This window comes from Leptonychotes weddellii, chromosome 7 (assembly GCF_054177405.1).
Source record: "Leptonychotes weddellii isolate Sample4059 chromosome 7, ASM5417740v2, whole genome shotgun sequence".
Lineage (NCBI taxonomy): Eukaryota > Metazoa > Chordata > Mammalia > Carnivora > Phocidae > Leptonychotes > Leptonychotes weddellii.
The window spans coordinates 117,229,047-117,244,936 of NC_138375.1; the positions used below are offsets into that span (position 1 = coordinate 117,229,047).

General features: G+C 53.0%; 1 protein-coding gene across 5 annotated transcripts in view; it reads left to right on the top strand.

Annotated features, from left to right (window-relative positions):
- The first annotated feature begins 5,616 nt into the window (after window positions 1-5,616).
- Window positions 5,617-15,890, top strand: part of ACSL6 (acyl-CoA synthetase long chain family member 6) — a 64,196-nt gene continuing 53,922 nt past the window's right edge. For 2 of the 5 annotated variants that reach the window (XM_081827111.1, XM_081827112.1), the window contains exon 1: window positions 5,619-5,725. In XM_081827111.1, the coding sequence (XP_081683237.1) occupies window positions 5,677-5,725 (49 nt within the window). In that variant the 5' untranslated portion in view covers window positions 5,619-5,676. Of the gene's footprint in view, window positions 5,726-15,267; window positions 15,325-15,890 lie in introns of those variants that run through there. The other 3 variants (XM_081827113.1, XM_081827117.1, XM_081827116.1) reach the window with 3 other exon arrangements.

The following is a 15,890-nucleotide window of genomic DNA, read 5'->3' on the forward strand; positions in this document are numbered from 1 at the left end:
GGATGGTGACCTTCAGGCAGTAGCTTCATCATTCACTTCCATGGCCAGCTATGCAGAGAAGGGCGGTATTGCTTCTTTCTTCATCTCCCTGTCCATGTCCTTTGCTTATTAATCTTTTTCTTCTTGATTGGGGTAACATGTCAAAATTTTTTCCTGTTGTCTGTGGTATAAATATTTTTTGCAAGTTATTTACCTGTTAGATTCTTTTAATGTGGTTTTTAAGATGCAGACATTTAAAATTTGCATGCAGTCAGATCTTCAAATCACCAGTGTTTTCCTTTGTGGTTTCTGCCTTCTTTGTTGTACTTAAAAAGATTTTCCCTACCCCTGGATGGTATAAACATTCATCTATATTTCCTTCAATTTTTTTTGTTTGCTTTTATTTTCAAAGCTTAAAAATGTGACTTATTTGCCATCAAATCTTGACCTTGTGTGAGTGGGAGACACAGGTGTCTCCTCAGGATCTGGTGCTGGTGGCTTGATTAGCCATAATTTCCAGACCTGTGGACTCAGGACAAATTCCAAGGCCCTCATCTTTGTCCTTCTGTGACTCTGGGGAAATTCCAGGAGCCCTCGAGTCATTTAATTGGCCTTTTCAAAAGTAAAGAATCTGGTTGCTTGTGTCTGTCTAGTTGGCTCATCAGAAAATTTTCAATCAAAAAAACCTTCCAAAATACGTGGGTTAATCTATGTCTGACAGCTAGGCAATGGGATTTCCATGGAGCAGGCACACTGCATGTGGGCAGGGACTTTTTGTTTGTTCACTGCTACATCCCCAGTACCTACACAATGCCTTGCACCTAGTGGGGACTCAACATATACTTGTTAACTGAATAAATGCATGAACGATTTTCATGTACCCATTTTTTAAATTTTAAAGAGGTAATAACTTGGAGAAAATACTCATGTGGTTAAGTTTAAAAAAGAAACCTATGGTACTGAATAAACTGTATCCATCATTCATTCATTTAACAAATATTTATTGAACTCTGCTATGAATGGGGGAAAGACAAGACTGATATAAAGATTAAATGACTTAGCATACTGTATCAGTCTTCTAGAGATTCCATAACAAAATACCATAAACTGGGTGGCTTAAACAACAGAAATTTATTTTCTCACAGCTCTGGAGGCTGGAAGTCCAAGATCATGATGTCGGCAGGGTTGGTATCTGGTGAGACCTCTCTACTTGACTTGCAGATGACTGTCTTCTTACTGTGTCCTCAGCACAGTCTTTCTCTGTGTGTGTGCCCTCCTGGTGTCTCTTCCTCTTCTTATAAGGACACTAGATCTATTAGATCAGGGCTCTGCCCTTATGACTTCATGTAACCTTAATTATCTCCTTAAAGTCCTTGTCTCCAAATACAATCACATTGGAGGTTAGGGCTTCAACATATGAATTTCAGGGGTTGGGGGAGGATACAATTCAGTCTGTAACACATATGTAAAATACTTATAAATAATGCCTGGCTGGCTCATTCGGTAGAACATGGAACTCTTGATCTCGGGGTTGTGAGTTTGAGCCCCACGTTGGGTGTAGAGATTACTTAAAAGTAAATTCTTAAAAAAAAGAATAAAGAAAGAATGCCTGGCACATACTAAGCACTATATGAATGTTCGATATTATTATTACTATTATTATTGTTAGAAAATATACAAAACCGCATTGGTTATTATCCTCGGGGAATGAGATTACAAATGACTTTAGTTTATTCTTTCCTGTATTTTCTAACATTTTTATGTTGAACAATTTTATTAATCTGGGGGAAAATACTACTCTTCAATAAAAGATATGGGTTGCAACTTGTTTGCAGTTTTTTGCCCATATAGCTTTTGCTCTGGATAGGGTTTCAGGTTCTGGCTGAGCTCTTCATATTTGTGGTTGTCAGAGTGAAGAGAAACAAAAAACAGGCTCAGCTCAGGCCCACCAGATAGAGCTTCCGTTTCCTCACGAATGCAGGGATGGGGGTGTGGGGGCCTCATGCTGTCGAGGCTAGAAAGACCTTTAGCAATGGGACAGTGAGTAGGTCAGTGTCAGTCTGAGTACTTGATTGCAAGCAACAAACTCCATATTGACTATTTTAAGCAGAAAAGGAGCACATTAAAGAATGTTAGGTAGCTCACAGAATTTGGGGGAAGGTTCAAGAAAAAGGGTCAGATCTCAGCTTTAGGAACAGCACCACAAACTGTCCTCTATGCATTGCTTCTGCTATCAGCCTGTGCCAGTAAGATGGAGACCACACATAGGACTTCCTCTTGCTTATTACCGGGTTTTGAATCAAAGGCTTATAAAGCTCTATCTCATTGGCATGGTCTAAGTCACTTATCCACCGCTTCCTGCAAAGGAGGCTGAAAAAGAGACTTCTCTGTATTCTACCTTGGGGAAGAGGTAACTATGTGGGAGACTATCAAAATAAAGGAGAGTGTTAAAAACTGTTGGAGAGTTCAAAAGCAAAACAAAACAAAACAGAGGGTCCACCACTGTCAGAGAAGCATGGCTCAGATATCCTAACTTCAGGAAAACCGGAGCCCACCCTTGTCTGGCTCTTAGGGCCACAGTCAGGCTAGACACAGAGTGGTGGACACTGGGCCTCATAAACCAGAGGCCATTTGTGATGATAAAGAGGCAGCAGAGTCATGGCTAGTTAATCCTGATGCTCAGAAACCTCTAGATTAACCCCTCATTGTACCCGTGGACACAGAGAGGGACAAAAGCTTGCCCAGGGCTACACAGCATGGCAGAACTACAGCCAAGACTGGGAGTGGTGTCTGTTGTTTCTCTTTGATGCCTGGCAAGTTGTAAGGCCCCACTCGAATATTTCCTCCTTCAGGGTGTCTCCCCTAGGTAAGGCTAGGATCAAATGTGTGTCCTCACGCTCACCACCTGAACTGCTCATTACCCCTGTTTCCTATTTGCCTTTTTCCCCCTCCTTGGTTCCCAGCAGGGGGCCAAACACGTGTTAGTGAACATTAGCTGAATGAGTGAATGAAGGAATGAAAGAATGAATGGGAGTCTAAAGGCCAGAATTGCTGTATGACCTAAGGCAGATGTTCTGCTCTCTGGACAATGGTCTCCTACTCTGTTGAAGAAGAAAATATTCTCTGCATTCTCTGGACCAGACCCCATGCCAGGGTCTGAAAACATGATCAGGATCCTACCGGCCTGCTCTCTCAGAGGTGCTGAGCTGGGAGGAGATAGATGTGAACGGAGCTGGCCGCTACTGTGGCTGATCTCGCTGACTGAGAGAAAAGTCCAAGGGCCCTCCAGCCTGGCCTAGGTATCTCTGGGCCCTGGGTCCCCTCCTGCTGGGTTCCATGGCTGTCATACCCATGCAGTCTGGATGCTTCAGAGTCACAATTGCTGAGACCCACAGAAGGGGAAAGAGACCTCTGGAGCCAAAGACAGAAAAGAACAAGTCCCTATAGCCAGTGGTAAGAATAGGCCTAAAGAGGAAAGATACCTGGCCCATGATTCCACAGCCAGACTCATAGTCTTCCAGTCCCCACCCCTTAGGGAGTAGGGGGAGGCAAGCCATGCTCAAAGAAAACAGAAAAATACTCAGTTAAGCTGTAATCTGTCACAGCTCCAGCTCATCTTTTTGAATCAAATTTTTCACAAGTAGCAGAGACATCTGTAGGAAGAGTAAGTGGATGCGACATCCTGCTGGAGGCCAGGCTAAATGTGTCCCAGGACATTACTCTGGAGAGGAGGCTGCCAGGAGCCACGCAGGGGCCTGGAGTATTTCTGCACCTGAGTGCTGTAGGAGAAGGCTGGTCCTGAGGCTAGCAGCATGGTTTCTGGGCCCCCTGCTCCACAAAGAAATTCTTTGTTGGCCCCCTGCTCTATGGAGAAATTGCCTGTCCATCTCTGTAGACTAATCTGATCTGGAGAGATACCTTCTTTCAGCCCAGCCTTCTGGTTCCCTCCCCGGGTCTCCTTTTGAGCACCAGTAGGTCTTCAGTTAATCTGCTACCAGTGGGAATTTGGGGGGGGGATTCTGACAGACTTATGACACCCTTTTGGAGGAGCCTTCCAAGCCTGGAGCATGAGAGATTCCATCAAAGTCCCTGCCAGGCTGTGTGCCTGGGTTCCAGCAGGAGCATCTCTCCCAGGAGTCCAGATCCTGCGATGGGAAAGAAGTTGGAAGGTCCTACTGTAAACATGGTAAGTGCCTCAGAGGCACACATCTGCACATTTGCACCTACAGAGTAGAGTGTACATGGATGGGGCCAAGCACACATATGCCATATACTAGTACTGCAAGCAGAGGCCACAGCACAGACTCACACCGTAACTGCTAAGTTGTTGAGCACATGCACACAGGGCAGGTAGTCTCTGGTGGGTCTGAAGAGACCTTCTTCCATTCTGTGGCTCTTCCATTCTGTGCCGCCTGACCTCTATCCTCTGGTTTCCCATCCTATTCTTTGTGGGTCAGCCAAGTGCCTGGCCTGGGAGGATTGCATGTATTCTGGGTTGGGCTGCTTGGGCGCTGTCCTCGGTGCTGGATGCCTGGTGGGACATGCACGTTTGAGAACAAGCAAGAGTGTTGGGAGGAGGTGACCTTGAAATCCAGGTGGTGTAGGGCCCAGCAGGATATTTACATTTATTCTACACTTATTCTTTCAGAAGAATGTACCAATGGGCTTTCTCCTTTCATCCCAGACACTGAAACAGAAGGTGTCCAACCCCTCAGCCAACAGTGTGACCATCTGTGGCTGTGGGTGGCTGGGTAGCCATACACTGTAGCTATGAGGGGCTTCTTAAGGTCTCATGTGCCACAAATAGCTATGTATGAAGACCATGATGGCCTGTGTCCTCAAGAAACACCTGTGATTCCATGTGGCTTCCTGTGACCTCCTGTGACCCCATGTGGCAGGCTGTGACTACATGGAGCCTCCTGTGACCTTGGTGGCCTCAGATCCAACCTTCCCAGAAGGAGAGATCTGAGGTCTGTGGTCCCCAAGGAATCTGGGCACTGATCAGGCCTCGTGATCCCTTTGCCAGAGCCTACACAGACCCTCACTACCTCTCTCCTCACTAGCTTGCGGGCGTGGCACCCAGAGGCTCCTGGTGTGTGCAAACTTGGGTCCTAGGGGTCGTCCGCGGCAGCGGGAACCGGCTCACAGGCACGTGTGCCTCCTAGAACAGGTGACCGCAACCCCTCTGCCACCCGAGCCTGCCCAGCAATCAAAGGCAGGGTCACGCGGGGTAAGGGTCGCGCAGCAGGGGGGTGGGCGCGGCGTCACGCTCCCGCGCTCGTCTCCCGTGCGCCCCTCTCCTGCCCGTTTCCCCACAACGCCCGGTCCTGACGTTGGGGGCGGGGGCGCAGAGGGCTGGTCTGCGCTGCGGCCCGCCCCTCCCCCGCCCGGACCTCGGCGGTTCCGACGCGGCTGGGAGCGCGGGGGGCGCTCCGGACTCGGCAGGCTGCGGGGCTGGCAGGGGGGCTCCGGTGCGGAGCGCGCACCGCGCCCTCCCCCTCCTGCCAGGACTCCGCAGCGGCGCGGAGGGGGGGGCGCTGCGGAGCCGGGGGGCGGGGGCTAAAAATACCCGGCGGCGGCGGCGGGCGGCGGCGGCGGCGGGCGGCGGCGGTGGCGCGGCGACTGCTGGGGCTGCGGGGCTGCGGGGCAGCGGGCCCGGGAGGCCGTGCGGGGCCACGCTGGGCCCCGCTCACCGACATGCTGACCTTCTTCCTCGTCTCCGGGGGATCCCTCTGGCTGTTCGCGGGTAAGTCCCCGTTCTGTCCTCGTCCCAGACCCCCATCCCCAGCGCGCTGTGGGATCTTGGCCCCGGGTGGAAGTGAGCCCCCAGTCCCCGCTGCTGAGCCGTCCCTTCAAGCCTCCTCCCACGACCCGGGCCTCCCAGGTCGTCCCCCCACCCCCTCAAATTCTGGCGGGCTCCGGGTCGGGTTTGAGAAGCAGCTAGGTGTGCGGAAATGAGGGGCCTTGCTCTCAGGACCGCACAACCTCGCTCCAGTTCTCGCACCTTCTCCCCTTATAGCGAGCTTCATCGGTGATCAGACTAGGCCGAGCCCACCCGTCCCCCAAGGGACAGACGTGGTGCATCCTTGTCCATCCCCAGTATCCAGAAACCTAGGGTGTTGGTCCCCGACGTTTTAATGCAGATCGGAGACATAACCAGCACCGACCTGGGGCCTCCTGATCCTGGGCAGGGGTCTCCTCAAGACCCCTCACTGCCTACCCTTGAGCCAGAAATCTTCGCAAGATTTCTGTAAAAGGGTGTTCACCTGACTCCTCAGCTCTGCCCAGTGTTTGTGTCCCCACTGCTCCCAGCCTTCTCCCCTCCCCCTCACCGGAGTCAGCTCCTCGCCCCTGCGTCCTTTTAGGAGGCTGTGAGGACCCTCTCTGAATCCTTGCCCAACACTCCTCCCTCCTCCTCCCCGGCCACACACACACCTGGGGTCTCACCACAGGCCCGTTCATCCACCAGTTCTGCTGCCTGCACCAGCCAGTCCCCTCTGAGAGTGTTGTGTTCCTCCAGGGTATAATCCCACTACAGGGTCTCCACTTCCGGCTGCCCATGTGCAGATTTAAGCCTGATAAGGTATGTGAAGTTTCAAACCTTAAAATGACCTTGAAAGGGACCTAGTCCAGAGCAAATACTCTAAGAATGTTAGTGTTTATTATTATTTCACAAACTGCAGCATCAGAGGAGGTAATATGGTTCTTTATGAGCCAAAGAAGGGGAAGCCAACCCTTCTGAAATCCTTACCTGAAACTTTACATGCATTATTTAAAATTCACAGCAAATACTAGGAGTTTGGTGGTGCTTTCCCTTTCTCACTGAGGTTCAGAGGTTAATTGACTTGTCCAGTGTCACATGGGTAATATCTGGCAGAGTGGGATTTGATGTGAGGTTTTAATTGAGCAATCATTGCTAAGTGCATGGTGGTATCAGGCCTGAACCTTGAGGGTTGGTGGGCCACGTAATCACCCCACCCCCCCAATGCCCTGAGATGGGCCACAGGGATACTTCCCCTGAGCTGGGGAGTGAGTGAGGCCTCTCTAATCCCTTCAGCTCCCTAAGCTCCTTCTGTCTGCCGGTGTCTGAGGACGGGCTGTGCAGGGCCACTCTGGGCCTGATGTGCTCATCCAGCAGGCAAGGTCTGGGCTAGAGCTGGGGTCACAGGTAAGGAGCAGGAGTTACCAAAGTAATGAGGAGGAGGAGGATGGTGATAGCAACAGCCACCATTTACTGGTGATGGTCTCAGAGCCTTTCTCTAGTGCCAGGACCCTTTGCTCTACCCTTAGTAGGCCTTCACCCAGTGGTGGATCCAAGGGCAGTTCTCTGGAACCTTGGTCTTCTGCAGCCACAGGGAGAGGTCTGGGGACCACAGGGCCACATGTGCCAGGAGTAATCAGCAACCTTTGAGAAAAAGCCCCTCACAGTATTGGGTCCTTGGTCTGAAATTGGGGTTCAGCAGACACTGACTCAAACTGGCCTTCTGTCCTGCTTCATTGTGGAGCATTTCCCAAAGTGGTCACGTGCTTCCCTGAATGGGAGAACTGCCTCACTGAGGGACTGTACGGAGGCCTTGGAGCAGTCAGGGAAGGAGACTCTTGGTGCAGGTGACAGCCGCTTACATACAGGTCCGGCTGCTCAGTGCAAACAGGAAATTCCTCAAAGATGCCACACTTGGCATTAGAGTAAGAGACTGAGTAGTGATCACTGGATGGAATACCCCGTACACCTGTAGGGGCACTCCCAGATCATGTGTCCACCTTACTTGGGACTTTGCCTGGACCCCAGCTTTCTCTGGGGAGAGAGAGAGAATTGCTAGGCTAAGACTGACAACACATTCGGCCTTATAATCTCCAGGGTCCCTGGGCAGCTATCAGATCCCTTTGGCTCAGCTAGAAACGGGAGACGACCCTCAAGGCGATGTCACTCTTTAGTAGAGTTTTGTGCTTCTGGCCCTAAGGAGACAAGGGCTGCCTTCAGGGCACTGCAGGGAGAGGATGGTGTGAAGGGTAGGAGGAAGCCCCCTGGAGGAAGAACTGTCTGTCTGAGAGAGGCAGCCATGTGCTCTGAACCCTAGGAGAACAAGAGCTGCCTCTGTCCTCTTCCCCACTGAAGAGGCCATCTCTGAGTCCTGGGCCAGCCCAGATCCCACCTGTGTGTTGAGTAGTAAACAAGGAAACAAATAAAATAGATCCAGCCTGAGTCAGATGCTGCACCTGGCCTGGGAAAACATGGTTGGTCTCTGTGCGGTGAGCACTCAGAGGACTGTAGGAGCAATGGATTGGCACTTCTGCCATATGGCACCACTGGGCAAAGTAGAAAGAGGCACCCGTCTCAGTGGGTGAATTTCTAAAAGGGCAGCCTTCCCTCTAGGTTGATGCAGCCTCATGCCCCTGGACAAGGTCCATTCTGCTCAACCACATACCACTGGTGGCATCTTAATAGGCTTTTGCAGCATGCAGGGAGGTTTGTCAGAGGCAGATAGGCCAAACTCTGGGTAGAGAAAGTCAGGGCAGCCAAGGGGTGCACAAAGAACTGTGGGGGAGTGGGTCTTCAGGGTCTTGTGCCCGGGGAGGCTAGGTTGTGGGAGGAGGATGGAGTCTGGATAGCAGGGGATTCTGGAGGAAAGGGCGGGGGGGGGGGTTTCTTTAGGCCGTAGAGGAGCTCTCCATTCAGCTGCAGTGGCCACGCTGAGCCAGCAGGGAGAGGGTGGTAGAGCGCAGAGAGGCTGTTGATGAGATTAGATGGGGCTCAGGTCGCGCTGGGCTCCTGGGAGGGGAAGGTAGGAGACCCAAGTTGTGACCCTGGGGAATGGGGTTGGCCGGGGTGGCAGAGACTGGTATGGCAGCCATTGGGCTGTAAGTGTCTGGGGCAGGTGCAGACGTGCACAGCCTGGCTGAGTTCAGCCCTATCCGATCTTTACCTGATTCCAGGCTCCCATTAGGGTGGAGGACTAGTATGAGATCTAGAGCCATTACAGGGAACCCAAGTAGGCACCTAGGACCCTGACAGATTGTGGAGCTCCAGGCAGAACAGCTGAGGGCATGCTTCACAAAAGAAAATTGAGATTTGCACATAGTGCACTGCCCTGTGGGAGAGTTCTGACCTCAGCGCCTTATCTTGCCCGGCCTGTGGTGGGATACAAGGGTCCTACCAGTGACAGCACACTGACACCAGAGGGCATCAGAACCTGGCCATTCTGCTCTCTGGCTGGTTTTCTGTCTCATGTGATTGTAAGGGCTCTCAGGTTGACCTTCAGAAGGCTGACTTTGGCTTGGCTGCAGGCCCAGATGGGAGCCAGGGCTGTCCCATACCCATAGCAAGCCGGATAAATGAGCATGAGGCTCTGGCTTGTTTGCAAAAGGAGGCAACGTTTACAGGCGTTTGTATAACATGAGCTGCACTTTGTCATTAGCCATGTAATTAGCCTGGAACATAGTAGGCACTTAAATATTCATTCAATGAAGTACTGTGGGAGGGGGGTTGTTTTTATGGCGTGGAGGGGAAGTGTTGTTGCAAGCGTACTGATTCAACTGCTGTTTCCCTGAGCACCTACCGTGGGTCAAGCACCGTGCTCTACAGTTCCCTAAGCTTTCATGTAATCTTTCCCACAACACTGGGGTGCTGTTATCCCCATTTAAGATGAGTCAGTGAGGCTCAGGGAGGTACAGAGGGGAAGCAACTCCTAAGAGCTAGGTGCCAGGCCATCCTCTCAGACTTGCAGTCCAGGGAAGGACCACCAGGTATGAGCAGCCTGTGCCTGAGCCCTCCAGCAGGCTCAGCAGAGGGCACAAGCAAAGGATCGGTCTTTGGGAGGAGGAGGAGGGTTTAAAGAGAGGACTGGCATAAAGAGCTAAGAGCAGGGCTGGCACATAGGAAAGGTCCCCTTAAATGTTAGCTCGAGCTAGGCCTTCCTTAAAGCGGGCACAGGGTTCTGACCTCCAGAAAGGGAGTTAAGGAAACAAGGCATTCCTGGCAGAAGGACAGTATGAGGAAAGACGGGCCGTAGGAGTGAAGGAAATCTCGGGACAAACTCTGCTTGGCCAGTGAGGTCACCAGGGCTGGGATCTGCAGGCTCTAGGATACCAACCCAGGCACCTGGGCTTTGTTCTGTGTCTGCAGTGGCTGCGTCAAAGAAACATAGCCAAACTGGGCATGTGGGTGGCCAAGGGGACCCTACCCCTGCACTCCACATGCCTGTTCCACTGACCTGCAGCCTTTGGCCTCCTACACTATGATCTCCTGGAGGGCAAGGCCAGAGTTTCTCCTCTGTGAGCCTCAATCTGGGGCCAGGCACAGCATGAGCCAGTGTTGGTTGCATTAATGAAGGTTAGGAAGAATTCTGTGAGAATAATTTATTTTAATAAGGATGTGTTTTATAAGCTGTTTTCTTACCACATCAGTTAGCAAATAACAGAATTTGAATGTGCTCTTACTAAGTGCCAGGCTCCATGCCCACCAGGGGATGATGCCACTGTGGTAGAAGCAGTAGCGGGGGGAAGCAGGTGTGAACTCCTTGCAGGCAGGACAGCTCAGCCTTCCCTGGGAAACCCTTAGTCTAAGCTAAGAACCCAGAACAGAAGGAGGTGCTCCAAAAGTGTTTGCGGATGGAAGGAAGGAAGGAAGGAAGGAAGGTAGGTCAGCCAAACCCATAGCTGCAGGTGATTGCTTTTGTAGAATATATTCTTCTCTGAGGGCAAAGTCCTTTTGTCTCAGAGCTCCAGTAGGCTGGGAGCTCTGGCCAAGCAGAGCAGAGAGCAGGCCCTAGTCTTGGTCCCCAGCTCACTGGATGGGCTGGTGTGCTGGCCCCATTTCCTGCCTTGGCCTGGACAGAGTCCTTAGTAGTCACCCATTGGGCCTCAGGGATACTTCTTTGGGGTGTCCTTCAGGTTGCCCAGGCTGGTTTCCCACCATTATTTGGCTGCTCTGGGAGCTCATGGTGGGTGGAGTCATTCCCAGACCTGGATCCTTTTTGTGGCTTCTGATTCATGTGAGGCTTGATCTTGATCATCTGATTCTGTGACAGGCAGAAGTGGCAAGATGGGAAGTGGATTGGGACAAATTCTGAACCAAGCTGAGCTATCTGTTCTGAAACCCAGCCTGTAATCTCAGAGCCTGAAGGATTTCAACTCCCAAGAAGTCCCACCTGTGTTTACTCCCCTGCTCTGCCCAGAGACATCTTTCTTCTCCGGACAGGCAGTCCAGGCATTTGACTGGGAGTGTTTGTGGAGAATCGGGGGAGGCTAGCTTTTGATTTCCTCTCTGTCCATTCAGGCCTGCATTCTGAGATAGCTGTCTTCTGGGAACTTTAGAGCAGGAAGTGGGCCAGGATGGTGCCAGTGAGGGAACAATCAGCATTTCCCTTTTCAGACCCTGGGAGAAGCAAATCCGGAATGACACCTGTTGGCGTCAGGAACAGACCCAGTGATTGATGGCTGTTAGAGGAAAGGGAGAGAGGACAGGCAGGCCCAGGTCGAATGGGCAGCTCTGGGCCCAAGACCACTAACCAACACCAGGAACCCTGCCCTGTCCCCAGCACACTGCACCTGCCCGGACCACCAGCACAGCAGGTGGATCCCGAGGAACCAAGCAGGACTCAGCCCTGCTACAAAGCCCTGTGTTTCCCTGCGGTGTGTGGATTATTGTTGGGGCTAAGTATCTCCAGTCCCGCTCCTGACCAGCAACCCTTGCCCCTATAGACCAAGTGGCTGCAGATCCTGTTGAGTAGGCAGAAGGGTCACTGGGAGGGACGGTGAAGTCAATCAGAGATTAGACAGCAAGGCTACACAGCAAGGACAGCCAGAGGTGGGGGAAGGTAGTTGGAGCTGGGACAAAGAGAGTGGAGGGATGGAATAAGGGTCTGCCGATGAGATTGGACAGAGTGGTTGGCCAGAGGCTGGGTGGCGAGACTCCAAAGGCCAATAAGAAGAAGGCAGAGAAGGGAGACTCACTGGGACCCATCCAGGCCTGCAGTGACCCCCGAAATTTGGAAGCTGGGGTCTGCATGAAACCACTTAAACCCCAGGACCCTGCTTACTTCTGGCAAACTTCAGTGTTAACAGTGATAGTCCCTTCCAGCAGATGGGTTGAATGTGGTTCTCTAGGGGACACCCTCAACTCCCACACTCAGCCCCCCTCCCTGCCTGCGGTCTCTCTCCACAATCCTCACTCTGCCTGAGTGCTGGAGAGAAAGGGAGGGTGGGCCTCCTCCTGGCCAGTGAGCTGGTAGGAGATGGGGGTATGTATATCCCTGACCTCCCTGCCCCAGGTCAGGTATCAGGGAAGGCTATGACCCGGGAAGCACCCTTTCCATCTGTACCGAAGTGTCCTTTCCCCTCCCTCCCTCTCTCCCTCCCTCCTCCTTCTCCTCCTCCTCCTCCCCTGCGTCCTGTTCCTCCCGGGGTGGCTCCATGAACACTCACAGACATGCCTGGCTTCTTGGCTCCGTGGGCATACCGAGTGGCACCAGCCTCTAGAAGGGAGACCCGTGGAGGGAGCAGCAGTGGATGCTCATCCGAGATGGCATCGTCTTTGGGCTGAGAAGCTGACCAGGCCTGTTGCCTTGGATTTCGGGGAATCTACAGAGCATCCTCCAGACCTCCTATTGGTTTCGAATCAGTTCCTTAAGTGGTTTTGTTCTAGATTTCTCCTCAGGCTAAGCCATCATGCGTGTGTTTGAGGGCTCCCTGTGTCACTGTCTCCTGTTCATGGGAGTCTGAATAGCACCCTTACTTCATAGGGTACAAGATTTGTACTGTTGGTCATGGACGGCTCCCGGTGACCCTTAGGGGTATTGGAAAAGCAGCATTTCTGGCCTCTGGAAGTCCGAACAAAAGTGAAGTCTGACCTTGTCATGGGGCCTCTGTGGAGGATGGAGTCCAAGCCCTGGAGTGTCCCAGAAGCTTATGATCTCACACACCGGGCTCTGGGTTACCATGAGCCCCAGCCACAGCTTGAGGGCTCTTGGGCCAGCAAGCCGGGTGAGGCAGGCTGAGGATGCCTGTGGCCTCCATTCTTAAAAAGTCCTTCCTGTGCGCTGCAAGGTCTTTTGTTTACCATCATTTTTCTTCCCTTTTCTATGTTTAACTGTCAACACCCTGAGAATTACCAGCATTCCCTCATAGATAAAAGGTGGTGACCTCAGAGCCAGCCATTCCTATTTCTGCAAGGGGCAGAACCAGAGGAGCCTCAGAATGAGCCAGTCCCACTCTTTGGTGCCACCCACCCTGACCTGACACAGGGCTTTCCTCAGGAGCCCCAGAGGCCTCCAGCTCCCTCTGGAAAGGTGGTGGGTTCAATAAGAATCCAAGTGATGGGTGCTCTCGGTGGGTCAGTGTGAACAACGTCCAACAGCCTTCCCCGGGCCAGCCAGGGCCTCGTTTTGCTTGGGTCTGAAAGAGATTTTTGTTTTCTGGTGAGAACAGCCCCAGTCTGGCGCCAGACCCAGCAGCAGGAATACAAACCCTTTCATGTGACAGGCCCAGAGTGGAAAGATACAGCAGCAGGTCCTCCCCTGCACTCCTCGGGGAGGCGGGCATTTGCATATTCCCCATTCATCCTGGCCTTGAAAAGGAGGCCCGAGGTCTCAATGCTCCCGGCCCAGCCGAGGGCCGGGCTGCTTGAGCCTGGCATTAACCCTGTGGACGCCAAGGGCCCCTGCTAGCCGAGAACAGGACTGGCCGAGAGCAGGACTGGGCAGCCGGGGGTGGCGCAGTGAGAGACAACTGCTTCGGGAGGTGGCAGGGTCCCCCCGACAGGCATAGCCTTCGGCTGAACTGAGTGAAACTCGGATTTGTTACTTTTTGTGGCATTTGGAAGAGGAGCATTGTCAAAGTATGGGGGAGCCAGGAAATTAAGCTATTTATCAAATTTTCCAGAAAATTTACCTCTAACCAAAGGCAAAACTCTCTCTTCTCTGCTCATTGTCTCTTCTGTGACAAAACCAGTGGCCCTCGGAATGGTTGGGAGGGAGTCTTGGTGGCTCGTGGCTGTAGCAGCGGCCCCTTCAGCAGGGAGCTAGGGGCGCAGCTTGCCTGGGGACTTGTGCATCTTTTTTTTTTAAAGATTTTATTTGTTTGACAGAGAGAGACAGCGAGAGAGGGAACACAAGCAGGAGGAGTGGGAGAGGGAGAAGCAGGCCTCCCGCCGAGCAGGGAGCCCAATACGGGGCTCAGTCCCAAGACCTCGGGATCATGACCTGAGCCGAAGGCAGATGCTTAACGACTGAGCCACCCAGGCGCCCTGGGACTTGTGCATCTTAAAACCCCCGGGTACTCGGAGCTGGTGGGTTCTGTTAGCTCGTGACTGTGACCCAGAAGACATGAGGCATGTATGCAGTTCCACGACACTCTTCTCTCCTCTGCAGCTACGTGCTGGCCTCCCAGCCTCGGCTTCCTGCCCCTTTCCTCAATGCAACCAGACTCTGTCCTGGGAGCCTCAACATCTTAGAGCATCTCTAATCAGATGTTCGCTCTTCCTGCGACTTACCAACCCACTTCTGTCCCTCGGTTCACTTCTCAGAACACTCCTTCCCGTCTGCTCCTGATTCCCTCCTTGCTCCCCGTCCCTGACTGAGGGTGTGTCCCAGGTTCTGTCTCTTGTGCATTTTTTCCTGAGCAGGGTGTCAGCGAGCGAATCCCCCTCTTGCTCCCCCCACGTCTGTGACCACAACCATGTCTTAGCAGGCCCCTCCTGGAGAAGGTCACGTCCTGTGTTGTGGCCACTGCAGTGAGCTCTGAGACCCCGGGAGCGGCCTCTGGTCCCTTGAGCTTGAGCCTGTTAGGTTCCCAGTATGTCCTCAGTTTGGGCTGGTGACAGAAACGGATCGCGGCTCCTGAGGCCAGGACACTGGCAGTCCTAACGCGGACTGAAGGAGGGGAAAGGATCATGTTGCAGCCGCAGGATTTGGCTTCCGGCACAGTGGGGCCTGGCCAGGGGGTGTCTCTCTGTTCTTGTGGTGCTCACGGCCCTCAGCAGCATCCCCGAATTCTGCCTGCTGTCCCCGGCGGGGGGGCGGGGGGGGGGCTTGGTGTGAAAGGAAGGACAGTGAGGCTGAGGCTCATCCATGCCATCAGCCCTGGCTATTGCATTCTGTAAATATTTCCAAAGGGACTGCCGCCGGGGTTAGCCTCTGATGCCCCTCTTGGCGCTGAAATTCTAGTTGGGCCTGATTCGTGGTGAGGACAACACTTATCTCTGAGCTTGTGAAAGACACTGTGTTTCTCTTTGCTCCTCCGTCCTCAAGGTTATTTGTATTTTTTAAGTTCCCGAAAGTGTCGTATGAGCCTGGCTTCCCAGTGTTCCCGTCAGGAATGTGGGCCCATGTTCCCTGACCGGGGCTTTGGGTGAGTGGGCTTCTTTCGAGGTGCTGGCGTGGTGGGAGGAGGGCCCAGGGAGAGGGGGGCAGTGAAGGCCGCTTCCTGGACTGAATGGCTAAAGGGAGGCATGATCAAGGTTGAGTCGGGCCCAGTTGGTACGGGTGGCCCCGCGCAGTGGGCAGGCACGGCCTGCCGGGGGTGGGCTTTCCCACACCGGAGAGGCTTAACTAAACCTTCACAGCTCTCTGCAGGCTTCTTGGGGAAGCTCGGCAGGTTGAGTCGCTGTGTAACCCAGCAACCTGCGTCCCAGCCTCTCAGGGGATGTGCGGCCGGTCTCACCTGGCAGTTCCCCAGTCGGGGAGGCCCTGGGCCCCATCCCTGCACCAATCATCTGTGGCACTGTGACTAATTAAAACCCAAGAGGAAGATGGAAAGAAAGCCTCTCGCGCGCTGCGCACGGTAGAGCCGAGCGTGAATATCTGCTGTGAGCACGGGGTGGATAGCGGGCCAAGGGTGGGCTGCTGTGTTTGCGTGTCTGCCTGTGAGGGTCACACAAGTGTGGTGGTGCACACATCTGTGCTTTTCTTAGCCTA